At 44.0% G+C, this 16,107-nt stretch overlaps 1 protein-coding gene across 1 annotated transcript; it reads left to right on the top strand.

The window, feature by feature from the left end:
- Window positions 1-309: 309 nt before the first annotated feature.
- iba57 (iron-sulfur cluster assembly factor IBA57) lies at window positions 310-13,431 on the top strand. Its single transcript, XM_060825645.1, has 3 exons — window positions 310-677; window positions 6,466-6,812; window positions 9,934-13,431. Exons 1-3 carry the CDS (start codon window positions 376-378, stop codon window positions 10,326-10,328), a joined length of 1,044 nt encoding a protein of 347 aa, XP_060681628.1. The 5' UTR covers window positions 310-375; the 3' UTR covers window positions 10,329-13,431.
- The last annotated feature ends 2,676 nt before the right edge of the window (window positions 13,432-16,107 follow it).

Genomic DNA, 16,107 nt, shown 5'->3' with positions numbered 1-16,107 from the left:
AGAGGGCAACGTCTGGGAGGTAACAGACACTCGCTCAGCTAGCCCTGCAGAGGGCAATGTCCTGGGAGGTAACAGACACTCAGCCAGCCCTGCAGAGGGCAATGTCCTGGGAGGTAACAGACACTCAGCCAGCCCTGTAGAGGGCAATGTCCTGGGAGGTAACAGACACTCAGCCAGCCCTGTAGAGGGCAATGTCCTGGGAGGTAACAGACACTCAGCCAGCCCTGTAGAGGGCAATGTCCTGGGAGGTAACAGACACTCAGCCAGCCCTGTAGAGGGCAATGTCCTGGGAGTTATTGCGCCGCTGTGTTGTGAAGATGCCGGTGGGGAGCTCGGCTCTGAACGGTCAGTGCAGTGAGCGTTGAGGCCGTTGGTATGTCGCTGTTCCGCTGTTGCCGATCGTTGGGGATTTTACTGCAGTTACAGGCGGTCGGTCGAAGGCCTTCCTTAATTGGGAGGTGTGTCCGGAGTGTCAGCACTGAGGCTGGAGGCTCGTATCGCTGCTATGGCCTGAGTCACCGGCAGCTGCTGCGGCTCCAGGGCCGGGACACCGGCCCCTTCCTGCAGGGTCTCATCACCAACGACGTCGAGGACGTGGTGAGCGGGCGCCGGGAGGCAATCTACTGTCATCTCCTTAACTTGCAGGGGAGGACATTGTTTGATGTGATTCTGTACAGGTAAGTCAAATAAGTCAGCATCTGAAAAGCTCATTGATTCCTCTCTCCATCAGCATTGAATGGGGGTGGTGTGGGGTGGAGTGGGTGTGGGGTTTGGGTGGGTGGGGTGGGGTGGGGTTATGGGGTGTGGGGTGAGATGGGGTGGAGTGGGGGTGGTTTGGGGGTGTGGGGTTTGGGGGTGTGGGGGTGGGGTTGGGGGTGTGGGTGTGGGGTTTGGGGGTGTGGGGGTGGGGTGATGGGATGTGGGGGTGGGGGTGTGGGGTGAGATGTCATGTCTGTTGTAGTATCCCAACCTCTGGGACACGAAACTTGGGTTCAAGTTCCAATAGCTCTGGACATTTGTCATGTCTGAACGGGTTAATTAAAAGCATGTGTAGGTAGTGGGGATTGTAGTGTAAAATTCTTGTAAAAACTTGTCACACAGTAATTAAAATCCATAGAAAATGGTGATTTCTCCATGACATCTGCATTAATCAGATACTTAGCTGGCACATAACCCTTCAACAGATGTCAGCTGTTGGGTTGGCTGTCTGAGTGTCTTATCACTGCGTTGTATACCTTTGAGATTATTTACTAGTAGTAGCTGCAATTTTTGATCAAAACTATAAGATGTGAGATTGTGTATAGGAACCCTTTGATTTCTTTTCTTAAATTACTGATTACACCTCAGCAGGGCAAATTAAGAAAACATTTTTATATTTTCAATGGCACCAGGGTCAGTAACTGGAGCAGAGGCAGCACAGTGGCTCAGTGGTTAGCACGGCTGCCTCACAGCGCTAGGTTCGATTCCAGTCTTTGGCGACTGTCTGTGTGAAGTTTGCACATTCTCCCTGTGTCTGTGTGGGTTCCCTCCAAGTGCTCCGGTTTACTCCCACAGCACCAAAGGTGTGCAGGTCAGGTGAATTGTCCATGTTAAATTGCTCATGGTGTTAGGTGCTTTGGTCCGAGGGAAATGGATCTGGATGGGTTACCCTTCGGAGGGTCGGTGTGGACTAGTTGGGCTGAAGGGCCTGTTTCCACACTGTAAAGAATCTAATCTAATCATTACAGATTCAAGGTAGCTTCCAGTTGAAACAGAACCAACAAAAGCAGTGTGAGAAATTATGATGATCTGACATATGGTGTCAAAAGGGGTTGTGGAAGCAGATGCAAGACTAACATTCAAAAGAAAATTGGTTTGTATAATATTGAGGGGGAAACTAATTACAGAGTTAAGGACAAGAGGTGGTTTTACTTTGATATCTATACACAAAGTTGAAGAATGTGGTGCTGGAAAAACACAGGCCAGGCAGCATCCAAGGAGCAGGAGAATCGACATTTCTGGCATAAGCCCTACCTCAGACCTCGATGCTGCCTGGCCTGCTGTATTTTTCCAGCACCATATTTTTCAACTCTGGTCTCCAGCATCTGCGGTCCTCACTTTCTCCCATCTATACCCAAATGCAATCACTAGCATGATGGGCCAAATGATTTCCTTGTCAGTTATGTCATTACAATTCCAGCTTACACTGCGCTGCTTATTAATGCAGCAGGTTAGTACTGCAGGCCATGAGTGGACTTTTGCATCAGACAAGGATCCGGAATGGAGTGGTGCTGGAAAAGCACCAGCAGTTCAGGCAGCATCCGAGGAGCAGAAAAAACGACATTTAGGGCAAAAGCCCTTCATCAGGAATACAGGCAGAGTGCCTGAAAGGTGGAGAGATAAATGACAGGAGGGTGGAGGTGGGGATAAAGTAGCATACAGGACAATAGGTGAGTGGGGGTGTGGATGAAGGTCAGGGAGGAGGGTGGGGTAAAGTAGCAAAGAGTACAGTGGGTGGATGGATGGGGGTGGGATGAAGGTGATAGGTCAGAGAGGAGGGTGGAATGGATAGGTGGAAAAGAAGATAGGCAGGTAGGACAAGTCATAGGGACAGTGCTGAGCTGGAAGTTTGGAACTGGGGTGAGGTGGGGGAAGGGGAAATGAGGAAACAGGTGAAGTCCACATTGATGCCTTGGGGTTGAAATGTTCCGAGGCGGAAGATGAGGCATTCTTCCTCCAAGCGTCTGGTGGTGAGAGAGTGGCGGTGAAGGAGGCCCAGGACCTCCATGTACTCGGCAGAGTGGAAGGGGGAGTTGAAATGTTGGGCCGCGGGCCGGTGGGGGTTGATTGGTGCGGGTGTCCCGGAGATGTTCCCTAAAGCACACTGCTACGAGGCGTCCAGTCTCCCCAATGTAGAGGAGACCGCATCGGGAGCAACGGATACAATAAATGATATTAGTGGATGTGCAGGTAAAATTTTGGATGTGGAAGGTTCTCTTAGGGCCTTGGATGGAGGTGAGGGAGGAGGTGTGGGTGCAGGTTTTGCAATTCCTGCAATGACAGGGGAAGATGCCAGAACGGGAGGGTGGGTTGTTGGGGGGCGTGTACCTGACCAGGTAGTCACAGAGGAAACGGTCTTTGCGGAAGGTGGAGAGGGAAATATATCCTGGTGGTGGGTCTGTTTGGAGGTGACGGAAATGTCGTCGGATGATTTGGTTTATGTGAAGGTTGGTAGGTGAGCACCAGGGGGGTTCTGCCCTTTTTTGGTTGGAGGGGTTGGGTCTGAGTGTGGAGGTGTGGGTATGTGGATGAGATGCATTGGAGGGCATCTTTAACCACAATGGAAGGGAAATTGCGGTCTCTAAAGAAAGAGGCCATCTGGTGTGTTCTGTGGTGGAACTGGTCCTCCTGGAAGCAGATATGGTGGAGGTGGGGGAATTGGGAATACGGGATGGCATTTTTGTAGGAGGTAGGGTGGGAAGAGGTGTAATCCAGGTAACTGTGGGAGTTGGTGGGCTTGTAAAAAAAAATGTAATGTTAAGTCGATCATCATTAATGGAGATGGAGAGGTCCAGGAAGAGGAGAGAGGTGCCAGAGAATAGTCCAGGTAAATTTAAGGTCAGGATGGAATGTGTTGGTGAAGTTGATGAACTGCTCAACCTCCTCGCGGGAGCACGAGGTGGCGCCAATGCAGTCATCAATGTAGCAGAGGAAGAGGTGGGGAGTGGTGCCGGTGTAATTACGGAAGATCGACTGTTCTACGTATCCAACAAAGAGACAGGCATAGCTGGGGCCCATACGGGTGCCCATTGCTACCCCTTTGGCTCCCATAGCAACCTGGATTACACCGCTTCCCACCCTACCTCTTGCAAAAATGCTATCCCGTATTCCCAATTCCTCCGCCTCCGCCGTATCTGCTCCCAGGAGGACCAGTTCCACCACAGAACACACCAGATGGCCTCCTTCTTTAGAGACCGCAATTTCCCTTCCATTGTGGTTAAAGCTGCCCTCCAACGCATCTCGTCCACATCCCGCACCTCTGCCCTCAGACCCTACCCCTCCAACTGTATCAAGGACAGAAACCCCCCGGTGCTCATCTTCCACGGTACCAACCTTCGCATTAACCAAATCATCTGCCGACATTTCCATCACCTCCAAATGGACCCCACCACCAGGGATATATTTCCCTCCTCACCCCTTTCCGCCTTCTGAAAAGATCACTCCCTCTGTGACTACCTGGTCAGGTCCACACCCCCTTACAACCTACCCTCCCATCCTGGCACCTCTCCCTGCCACCGCAGGAATTGCAAAACCTGCGCCCACACCTCCTCCCTCGCTTTCATCCAAGGCCCTAAAGGAGCCTTCCACATCCATCAAAGTTTGACCTGCACATCCACCAATATCATTTATTGTATCTGTTGCTCCCGATGCGGTCTCCTCTACATTGGGGAGACGGGATGCCTCGTAGCAGAGTGCTTTAAGGAACATCTCCGGGACACCCGTACCAATCAACCACACCACCCTATGGCCCAACATTTCAACTCCCCCTCCCACTCTACCGAGGTCATGGAGGTCTTGGGCTTCCTTCACCGCCACTCCCTCACCACCCAACTCCTGGAGGAAGAATGCCTCATCTTCTGCCTCGGAACACTTCAACCTCACGGCATCAAGTTTCCTCATTTCCCCTTCCCCCACCTCACCCTAGTTCCAAACTTCCAGCTCAGCACTGTCCCCATGACTTGTCCTACCTGCCTATCTTCTTTTCCACCTATTCACTCCACCCTCCTCTCTGACCTATCACCTTCATCCCCTCCCCCACTCACCTATTGTACTCCATGCTACTTTCTCCCCACCCCCACCCTCCTCTCATTTATCTCTCCACCCTTCAGGCACTCTGCCTGTATTCCTGATGAAGGGCTTTTGCCCGAAATGTCGGTTTTTCTGCTCCCCGGATGCTGCCTGAACTGCTGTGCTTTTCCAGCACCACTCTATTCTGGAATCTAGTTTCCAGCATCTGCAGGCATTGTTTTTACCTCATCAGACAAGAATGGCCATTTGACTTGGTTTATTCAGCAATGAATTTTGTGACATGGCTTACCAATATAATGATAAGATTGTTTGCTAAAGTTAGGTCATACAAACATACAAAATAGGAGCAGAAGTAGACCACTTGGCCCCTCAAACTTGCTTCACTATTCAGTGCCGATCTGTTTGTTTTGACTTTTACTGTCCCGTCTACCCTCAACCTATGATTTCCCTTGCTTATCCAAAATCTATCAATTTCCGTCTTTATAATATTTAATGACCCCCCTCCCCGCCACACACACACACACACACACACACACACACACACACACACACCTCTTCTGAGGCAGAGATTTCACACAGCCCTCTGACAGAAATGTTGTCTTCACCTTTTTCCTAAAAGAGTGACCCTAATATTAAAATGGTTCCCCCTTGTTCTGGACTGACTCACAAGAGAGAACATTTTTCCCGCGTGCATGTTGTTGAGATTTTTTTTCAAGATTTTGTACACTTCAATGAAATTTTCCTTCACTGTTCTATTTTTAAAATCTATTTTCTAATCAACCTGTTCAGAGGTATTACACAGAGGTATGACCTCTGGAGCAGGTGGGATTTAAACTTGGTCCTCCCGGTCCAGGTGGAGGGATGTTAGCACTGCACCACAAGATCCTTCACACATCTATGCTCAGTGGAAACAAGGCCAATTTGTCTAATCTGTCCTCAACAGAATTCACTCATTTCAGGTGTCAATCTAATAAATCTTCTCTGAACCATCTTCAGTGTATTTACGTCCTTCCTTAAAGGAGATCACAGCTGCACACAATATTCAAATTTTAGTCTCACTAATGCCCTGTTTAATTAAATGTAACCGTACTTTTATATTTAATTATTCTTGTAATAGAGGGTAGCATTCCATTAACCACCTTGATTATGTATTGGAGCTGTAAACTAATTTTTTTAACTCATGCACTTGAAAATCTAGACCTGTCTTCACCTCAGAATTCCAGTCATTCTCCTCTATTTAAATAATACACTGCTCTTTCATTCTTTATGCACAAACAAACAATAATCTTGATTGTAGTTTGTAAAATGTGCCATCTATACCAAAATACATGCTCAAATTAAAGTTATGGCGACTGCTGCTATGTGGGCCCTTGCCAATAAGTCTGAAATATTGTCAGTGAAATACATAGCACTGTAATTCATCCTGTGCTGTTATTTCTGCTCCCCTCCAACCCCATTCATCTTGCCCTATTGTCCTGTTTAAAATCAAATTGTTTTGCCTATTTGAGAGTTAAAATCTTGTTTAAGATCCATTTTAAAATATCTTTAAATGTCTTTTGAAGTTTGGTAAACAATTGGTTGTGTTGGCGCAATGGATTATTCTAGTCCATGAGTTGTTGGTAAAGTTTGAGCGTTAGTTCTTTCATGGTGGTTATTGTTATCTCTTTCAAATGCCAGGTTACACAAAAGCCAAAATGAAGAGCCATCCATTCTCCTGGAATGTGATGCCACATTACTTGATGCTATTCAGAAGCATTTTAAAGTTTATAAAATTCGAAGGAAAGTGGAGATATCCCCTTGTCCCGAGCTTTCCCTGTGGACAGTGCTCTCATTGGAACCGTCAGCCAAAGCTGGCAGTGCTTTAGAAGTAAATGCAAAGAAAGTGGTGGTGTGCACCCGCGATCCTAGGACTGATGCCATGGGATGGCGATTAGTATTGAGCAAAGTCGACGATCCTTTGGCCGTTGTCCCAGGAAGTCATCTAGGAGATATCCAGGACTACCATAGATATCGGTATCAAATAGGTAAGGAATGTTTATAGCTTGCAAACTGAAACTGGCATAAAACTCAACAATGTTTGGTATCACAGAGGGGTTGCCATGAGAAGTATTTTTTTAAAAATATTTTTGTTTTTTTTTGAAGGCTGTGACTTTTATTTTCACTGCAGTGAGGAACACAATTGAAGCAATGTGCTCCTTGATACAATTTCACCTTTTGCTGAGTATTTGCAAATAAGCAAATTAACATTTTCTAAGCATTTAGGGTGTAGGTTTGCTCGCTGAGCTGTAGGTTTGATATCCAGACGTTTCATTACCTGGCTAGGTAACATCATCAGTGGTGACCTCCAAGTGAAGCGAAGCTGTTGTCTCCTGCTTTCTATTTATATCTTTCTCCTGGATGGGGTTCCTGGGGTTTGTGCTGATGTCATTTCCTGTTGGTTTTCTGAGGGGTTGATAGATGGCATCTAGATCTATGTGCTTGTTTATGGCGTTGTGGTTGGAGTGCCAGGCCTTTAGGAATTCTCTGGCATGTCTTTGCTTAGCCTGTCCCAGGAATGACAGCCAGACTACTGAGACCCCTTGGAATCCTAGTAGCACACAAACCCTCCAACACTTTCAAACAAAAACTAACAAACTTAAAAGACCCAGTACAACCCATGGACAAAACCAACGTCATCTATAAAATTCCATGCAACGACTGCCACAAACACTACGTAGGACAAACAGGAAGAAAGTTAGCCACCAGGATACATGAACACCAGCTAGCCACAAAAAGACACAACCCCCTCTCCCTCATAGCCCTACACACGGATGAAAAAAAACACCATTTCGACTGGGACAACACATCTATCCTGGGACAGGCTAAGCAAAGACATGCCAGAGAATTCCTAGAGGCCTGGCACTCCAACCACAATGCCATAAACAAGCACATAGATCTAGATGCCATCTATCAACCCCTCAGAAAACGAACAGGAAATGATATCACCACAAAGCCTAGGAACCCCATCCAGGAGAAAGATATAAATAGAAAGCAGGAGACAACAGCTTTGCTTCACTTGGAGGTCACCACTGATGATGTTACCTAGCCAGGTAATGAAATGTCTGGATATCAAACCTACAGCTCAGCGAGCAAACCTACACCCTAAACCTCAACTTGAGCTACAAACCTTCACAAACCTTGCGATTTTCTAAGCATTTTTCATAAAATAACCTTTTGTAATTAAGAACTGTTCACATAGCATGACCAGAATATTGGCTGAGAGGAATGTAACATTTCAGATGATTACCTACGCTTTTCACTCTGGGTGGGTTGTTCAAAGCCCTAAATTATCCAAATTTTCACCTGTACTGAAAATTTAATTTTGTCTGTTATTGTGTAAATTTTTTTGCAGCCCATCTCCCTCTAATATCCAGTAACATTCTTCCTGATTCAGAGATGAACTGGCATATTAGGAGTAGGCCATTTAGCCCATTAAGCCTGTGATTTAGAATAGATTTTCTGCTCAACACCATTTTCCTTGATGTGATTAGTGTCTAGAAATCTGTTGATTTTTGACTTTAATGTACTCAATGACTGAGCTTTCATAATTCTTTGCTCTGGGGCAAAGAATTCCAAAGATTTACCACCCTCCGAAGAAATTCCTCATCTCAGTTCTAAATGGTCTGCCCTTTATTCTGAAACTGTGTTCCCTTCATTCTAGATTCCCAGTCATGGGTAACATTCTTTCTTTGATTCATCACATGTATGATGAAGTATCTATATATTTGCAACTTGCTGCATTTCTGCTGTGGTACTAAGTTATGATGATCATGAAGGACTTGCCTGGCCACCTGTGAGATCTAGAACTAAATTTGGTGGATCTACAGCAAAAGGCTAATTGGCTCCAGGAGAGTGGCCTCTGCCATACTCGTGTCTATAACTGAATGTCTTACGGAGGAGCTAGCAGCTAAGTCCTTGATTAGCCAGTTATTGATGGGTTAGCCTGATACATGACATTGGGAAGCTGCACTGATTATGAAGACAAAAATATCCTCTATGCTTAATGAGATAATTGTGACAATTGAGTGGGTTGTGTTCACTGTTCAGATGGCATGTACTTGACTTATGGTGAGTTAGGCGTGTTAGATTCTTTTTCCTGAGATTCTTACACACCTGATGTAACTGCAACATGCCAACTTCAGTGAACAATCAAAATTTTATTAAGCACAGTACAATACAAGCTTTGGAAAAACCCTGAACACTCTTCGCCATGCTTGCGAAGCGTGTCGAGAGGTCTCTCCCTGAACAAAGGAAACAGTCCTTCCTTTATACAAATTCTTTACATCACAGTCAGTAATGCCCACAAGACAACCCCCTCACAGTCACATACCACTCAAGACACAATGCAGTGACCACATCATCTCTAGAAACAATGTAATGCAAATCATCCCTTAATGGCCAGATCTGGTGTGAATTGAATTTTTTTTAGTAAATGTAGGCTGCGGTCAGAATTTCAATTGCAATGTTCCAACTGACTTTTGAATAGATTATGATGATGCAAATGGCTCTGAATGGCAAGGGAATGGCCACATAAACGGCTCTGAAAATAGGCGATGATAATGTAAATTTCTTACAACCTATCTGTAATTCAGAAGCATCCCACCCTAGTCTTGAGACATACAATTTCCTGCAGCTCAGCTGAGCAAGTTGACTCTTTAATATCATAGACTGTTCACCCCCATCCATTGTATTAAGCTTCTTGTGCCTCTATCCCCCCAGCAAAGTCCCGGGCATTCACTCATTTGGTGCCTGATGTCTCCTTTGTGCCGCGAGGTTTCTGGGTCCAACATGACATGCCTGCTGATATTGTTTGGAACCTAGTCCCATTTTCAGGCATATTCAGTCAACAGCTGAACCAGTTAGGCCTGTGAAGGAATGAACATTTTATTTGCCTTTGAAAGTTTCAAGTGCCTTCAAGGAGCTGGACAACCCTCTAAAGGTGTCCACAGGATGCGTTCTTTTTAAATTTTACTTCATTGAGAACTTTGGGCAACTGGGTGCTAATGTCTGAAAATGATAAAATGATTAGTTATTCTAAATGTATATGAACAACTGAGATGAATTATATATATCAAGGATAGATGGTCATCTTTTCTTTATTTTAAGGAATTGCTGAAGGTGTGAAGGACCTTCCATCTGGAGAAGCAATACCTCTGGAATCCAATCTAGTTTATATGAATGGAATCAGTTTCACTAAAGGCTGTTACATTGGGCAAGAGTTAACAGCTCGGACTCACTACACAGGTGTGATTAGGAAAAGATTGATGCCAATACAACTGGACAACCCCTTACCACCTGGCAGTGTTCCTGAAAAGGCACAGATTGTGACTGAATCTGGAAAATCAGCTGGAAGGCTCAGGAATTATACCGGTGATGTTGGCTTAGCCATGGTTCGACTGGCCTTTGCAAATGAACCACTTCACCTGCGAACAAAGGGCGATGCTCACGTATCGTTGAAGGCATCAGCTCCAGATTGGTGGCCAACTGATGAAAATAAATGAAAAAATGTTTTGTATTGAAAACCACACTTGGTGGCAAGGTATTTTCCTAAATAAACAATTGGATTTGTGAAAGCTTTTTTGAGTTTTCATTAACCCAGTATTGCAGTTTCGCCTTCTGATTATTCTCTGGAACTCTCCTGGCAGTTTGCTGGGATGAATGTCTAAAAGGAACATGATTTAGTTGTCTGCAGGAATCTTATTTGAAACCTCTTAAGAACTGGTTTTAATTTTGAAACCATTTGAGCAATGTAAGTGCTAACCAGTGGAAATGTATTAATATGTGAAGAATGGAATAACTACATTTCACATGGATAGTAATATTGCTAGTTTTCACTTGTTTATGTGATGACCATTATTTTGTACCATTATTTGTTCTCTGACCAACTGACTCTGAGATCCAGGGCCTGACCTTGAGCCCCAGCTGAGAACAGCAGCAGGCGGTTGCTAAAGTTAGCAGTGCTGCCCTGTGTGCTTGCTCTCTGGCTCCATCCTGCCTTGTAGGGGAGGGAATGATAGGGCTGTGTTAACTAATCCCAGTCACTGTTCTTCAACTCATGTCCAGTCAGCCTGTCAGTTCCAAGAGGTGGTAGGAATCAGCTTGGCTGTGTGGAGTCAGCCTTGTGTATGCAGATCAGGAGTCTAAGCCTACATGGAGCACATTGTCCTCTGTCCTCTTCCTGATCGCAGCAGCAGTCACAGGTTGTCTGGTAGAAATTTTCCTTTGCAAGGTGGCTGGCTGCAAGAGTGGCTTTCAAAATGTGAAAGTATTAAGATAGTATACCTCTGTTTTGATGCTCCCCCCCTCCGTGTATAGGCATCTTTGAAGGTAGAAAGCCTCTGATCCTCCAGCCTTGACCCAACTTCTGAGTATTAATTAGTGCATCCAAGTAAAACTCACTGAGTGATTGTTTCCTATATAGGGTGAGCCTTTGACCACTGTTTGAACTTAATGGTGGGAAAAATCCAGACCTAAGCTTCAGGAAAAGGAGTAGAACATTTAACCTCTTGTGCCTGCCTTGCCATTTTAGATTATGGCTGATCATCTGCCTCGATGTCTTTTGCTGCAATTTCTCTAAATATCTTCGATGTCTAGAAATCCATCCATGTCTTTTTATGAACAGAATTAACTGACTACCCTTCAGCGCTCTGGGGCGTAGAATTCCAAAGATTCGTTATCTCTTGAGTGAAGATATATCTGTAATTTTAGACATAAATGTGTCTCTGCTAATTATGAGACTCTGTCTCCTAGTTTGTCACTCCACTCCAAGCCATAAGAAAACATTTCTTTTACATACGTCCTAACCCATCCCTCATGAAAAATAATCTTTTATTGTAAATGAGAGAATAGAGGCTCAGTAAAGTTTCTGCAACCTCCCCATGCAAACAGACACTCCTTTGGAATTAGTCTGCTGGATCTCCGCTGCATATTCTCTTTAGTGAGTATATCCTCCCTTGTGTAAGGGAACCAAAACTGTGCACAACACTCAGCTGTGGTTCACCCAGCATTCTATTCAATTGCGGCAAAATCTTTACTCCTCTGTTCTAACTCTCTGCCGGTGAAGGCCCAACATATCATTTGGTTCCTAATTGCTTGCTGCCCCAGTATATCAGCTTTTGCTGATTTGAACAACTTTTTTTGTACATATGTTTATTTATAATTGGTCATTAATCTCTCTGACTGTGGGAACCAAAAAAATTACATACTCAGTCGAGTTGGTCTTTTGAGATTGCCTGAGTACATTGACGAAATAGAATGAAGGAACAGAAATTGCCTTCCTAACTTGGCTGTACCTGGAATTTCTTGGTGATAGTAACTGACAAAAATATAAATTGATTTGAGCATAAGATCATTTGAAAACTTAATGTTGTACATTGTTGCTGACTCAGACATGCAATATTAATGTGACTGGACACATTTTCCCCATCTGCTTACGGAAAGCAACAGATTCCAGACCTGATTAGTTTCCTGAGTTACAATATTAATTTTTCCCTTAATTCTTCTTTGGCCCCCTTCCTCCCCCACCAACTACCAGCACCACCCAATGGATAGGAAACATTATAGCACATGATTGCTAGTATCAATGTCAGAATGGTAGCTTAATGTTTTATACTTGGGATGCCTTGCTAGAAGGGAAACTACTGAGTTCTGTCCAGTCATGTTAAAAGACCATTGACATGAAACACTTTCTCTGCTGTCAGACGAGCTGAATACCTATGACATTTTCTTTTTTTTTGTTACCTCCTCTGACCTGCTGATTTATTCACAAGGTCATGTTGATTAATTTGATACTTGGATGTCATATATGTGCTCTCATCTTTCTGATATCTCAAACGTTTACTTCCGTGAATGTGAGAGTATTGTGCATTTGATTCTGGAATATCACATGGTAGCTGTCAGAATAATGGTGGCCCAGACTTGGCATTCTGTGAAGGAGATGATTATACACTCCCTCCTCATTCCTATGTTTTTCTTTCCTTGGAAGTTGTTTACTGTAGTAACATGAGTGAATGCTTGATACATCTATGATGATCCATATATATGGGGTGAATGGATTCCTCTGTGCTGCACTGTGCTTGCTTTTGATCCCATATTCCTTGAGGTAACTTCCGATAGAACATGGAACCGTAAAACAAAACAGCGCAGAACAGACCCTTCGTCCCAGAATGTTGCACCGAGCTGTAAACTAATCTAAACCCATCCCCCTACATTATCCCATCATCATCCATATGCTTATCTAAGGACTGTTAAATGCCCCTAGTGTGGCTGAGCTAACTATATTGGCAGACAGGGCATTCCACGCCCTTACCACTTTGAGTAAAGAACCTGCCTCTGACACCTGTCTTAAATCAATCACCTCAATTTGCAGCTATGCCCCTCGTACGAGCCAACGTCCTCATCTGAGATGAGCATAATATATATAAGTTACCACCAGAGCCACCTTCAAAGCAATTGGCCTTACTTTAGAATTCAACCGGACAGTTTCAGTTTTAACATCCATAAATGTTAAAGATGGGCATTTTTGATCCCCCCCAGATCTAACATTTATACTATGGATGTTGACTGAAATGTAATGTTAAAACTGATTAAATGTTGCACGTCTCATTGTCAAGGAAAATCTGGATTAAAAGTTTCATAAAAAACATTTCATGCCTCGTTGTTGTCTTTTGCTAATACTTGGGTTAGTTCTAATAAAGATACACATTAGTTTGTGTGCGGTAAGGTATATAAGTGACTATTTCGGATATAGTTAGTACTAATATTACTTTCAATTCAACCGGTCATGGATTTCAGCATGAGGACAGATTTGGAAACCTAATCTAGTCTGATGGTTCAACTCACTACTGACTCGTTAGTCAGTTTAGATTTTTAAACCAGTATTTGCCTAAGGAAATGTAATTGAAGAATAGGAAGATGTCCTGATCAATGTCCTTCACTCAACCAAGCACAATGCACTTTGATAATTACGGGACCTTGCTGTGCACAAACTGGATGTGACCATGTCATATAAATGCAAACACTTCCTTTCTCACTTATTTTACATTCTGAACTATTACTCTACTGCGTGTGAATGGGGGAGAGGGCTAGCCTATCCTGGTGAACCCATGAAATAAATAGTAAAATTGGCACAAATATGCAATAAAGAGTCAGTGTCACATTGGTTGAATTGTTTAAGTTATTTAAATTTGTTTAATCGGAACAGCTGAATAGAGGCAGTACAATGGATGACATATGATTTATTTGTTTGGATTCTGTTGTACAACAAACTTTTGACATTGATTTAATGAAAAAGGAGAAACCGTTTGAATAAAGTTTCTTGATTGTCGTGCCCTGTACTCTATACCAATTAAATATGTTGCCACATAACACTGAATGAGTAGACGATCATGTAAATTGTTAACTCATCCTGTGATAGCCACAGAAGAGTGGAGGTTGGCTAGTGTGCCACTATTTAAGGTGGTAAGGAAAAAGCCAGGAACTATAGAGCCTGACATCAGTGAGGGGGCATGTTGTAGGAGGGAATCCTGAGGGATCAACATAGCTGTGGGATATCATGTCTCACTACTTGAGTTTTTTTGAAGAAGTAACAAAGGGGATTGATGACGGCAGAGCGGTGGGTGTGATCGATATGGACTTCAGTAAAGCGTTCATCAAGGGTCTTCATGGGAGTCTGGTTAGTCAGGTTAGATAACATGGAATACAGAGAAAACTAGCCATTTGGATACAGAACTGACTCAAAGGTAGAAGATAGAGGGTTGTGGTGCGGGTTGCTTTTCAGATTGGAGGCCTGTGACCAGTGGTATGCCGCAAGGATCACTGCTGGGTTCGTGCTTTTTTGCCATTTTTATAAATGATTTGGATGTGAACGTAGGAAGTATGGTAAATAAAATTGCAGATTATACCAAAATTGGAGGTGTAGTAGACAGTGAAGGAGGTTACCGCAGAGTACATGGGACCTTGATCAGATGGACCAATAGACTGAGGAATGGCAGATGGACTCATTTAGATAAATGTGAGATGCTGCATTTTGGAAAAGCAAATCCAGGTAGCACTCACACACTTAATGCTAAGATCCTGGGAAGTGTTGCTGAACAAAGAGACCCTGGAGTTCAGGTTCATAGTTCTTTTGAAAGTGGGGTTTCATGTAGATAAGATAGTGAAAAAGGCATTTACTATGCTTTGCTTTATTAGACCATTTGAGTATAGGAGTTGGGATGTCAGGTTGCAGTTGTACAGGATATTAGTGAGGTCACTTTTAGAATATTGTGTGCAATTCTGGTCTCCCTCCTACAGGAAGGATGTTGTGAGACTTGAAAGGGTTCAGGAAAGATTCACAAAGATATTGCCAGGGTTGGAGGGTTTGAGCTATAGGGAGAGGCTGAACAAGCTGGGGCTGTTTTCCCTCGAATGTCAAAGGGTGACCTTAGAGGTTTTTAAAATCATGAGGGGCATGGATAGGGTAAATAGACAAAATTTTTCACTGATCTCAAAAAGTTACTCTGCTTTCTTGTCATGGATGCTGCCAGACCTCCTGAGTTTCTCCAGTAATTTTATTTATTTCCCATCACTAGTTGCCCTTGTGAAAGTGGTGATGAACTGCTATAGTGCACTTAGTGTAGGTAATCCTCCCCTCCCCACCACAACCACTGTGCTGTTAGGGTGTGATTTAACCCAGTGATGCTGAAGAATGGCATTATAGTTTTAAGTCAGGTTTGTCAGTGGTTTGGAGGACAACTTGCTGGTAGCCGAACTTCTTGAGTGTTGTTGGAGGTGCATTCATCGAGCAAGTGAGGAGTATTCCATAACATTTCTGACTCAGGTCTTATAAATGGCGAGGCTTTGGGGACCCCAGAGGTGTGTGTCAAGAGTCTGGCGTTCGAAAAGCACAACAGAGCAGGCAGCATGCGAGGAGCAGGAGAATGGACGTTTCGGGCTTAAGCCCTTCACGAGGTCAGGAGTCGAGGGGTGAGTTACTTGCTGCAAGATTCCTAGTCTCTGACCCATTCTGTAGTCACAGTATTTATATTGCAAGCCCAGTTCAGTTTCTCTCAGTAACTCTCCAGATGTTAATAGTGCAAGATTCACTGATGGTAATGCAATTGAATGTCTTGGGATGATGGTTAGATTCACTCTTAATTTAGATGGTCATTGCCTGACACTTATGTGGTGCAAATGTTAGTTGTCACTTGTCAGCCCAAACTTGGATGTTGTCCAGATCTTGCTGCATTTGAACATTGACAGCTTCAGTGTCTGAGGAATTGCAAATTGTGCAATTATGAG

The sequence above is a fragment of the Hemiscyllium ocellatum genome, chromosome 5 (assembly GCF_020745735.1).
Source record: "Hemiscyllium ocellatum isolate sHemOce1 chromosome 5, sHemOce1.pat.X.cur, whole genome shotgun sequence".
Classification (NCBI taxonomy): Eukaryota; Metazoa; Chordata; class Chondrichthyes; order Orectolobiformes; family Hemiscylliidae; genus Hemiscyllium; species Hemiscyllium ocellatum.
Note: the sequence above shows the minus strand (reverse complement) of the source record. Positions and strands in the feature narration are given on the sequence as shown.

What these genes read in the sequence shown, in the direction of transcription:
- iba57 (XM_060825645.1), top strand. Translation starts at nt 376, where the DNA reads ATGTCGCTGTTCCGCTGTTGCCGATCGTTGGGGATTTTACTGCAGTTA. An exon ending in TTTGATGTGATTCTGTACAG is followed by an intron (nt 678 to 6,465) that starts GTAAGTCAAATA and finishes TTCAAATGCCAG; the next exon opens with GTTACACAAAAGCCAAAATG. An exon ending in TAGATATCGGTATCAAATAG is followed by an intron (nt 6,813 to 9,933) that starts GTAAGGAATGTT and finishes CTTTATTTTAAG; the next exon opens with GAATTGCTGAAGGTGTGAAG.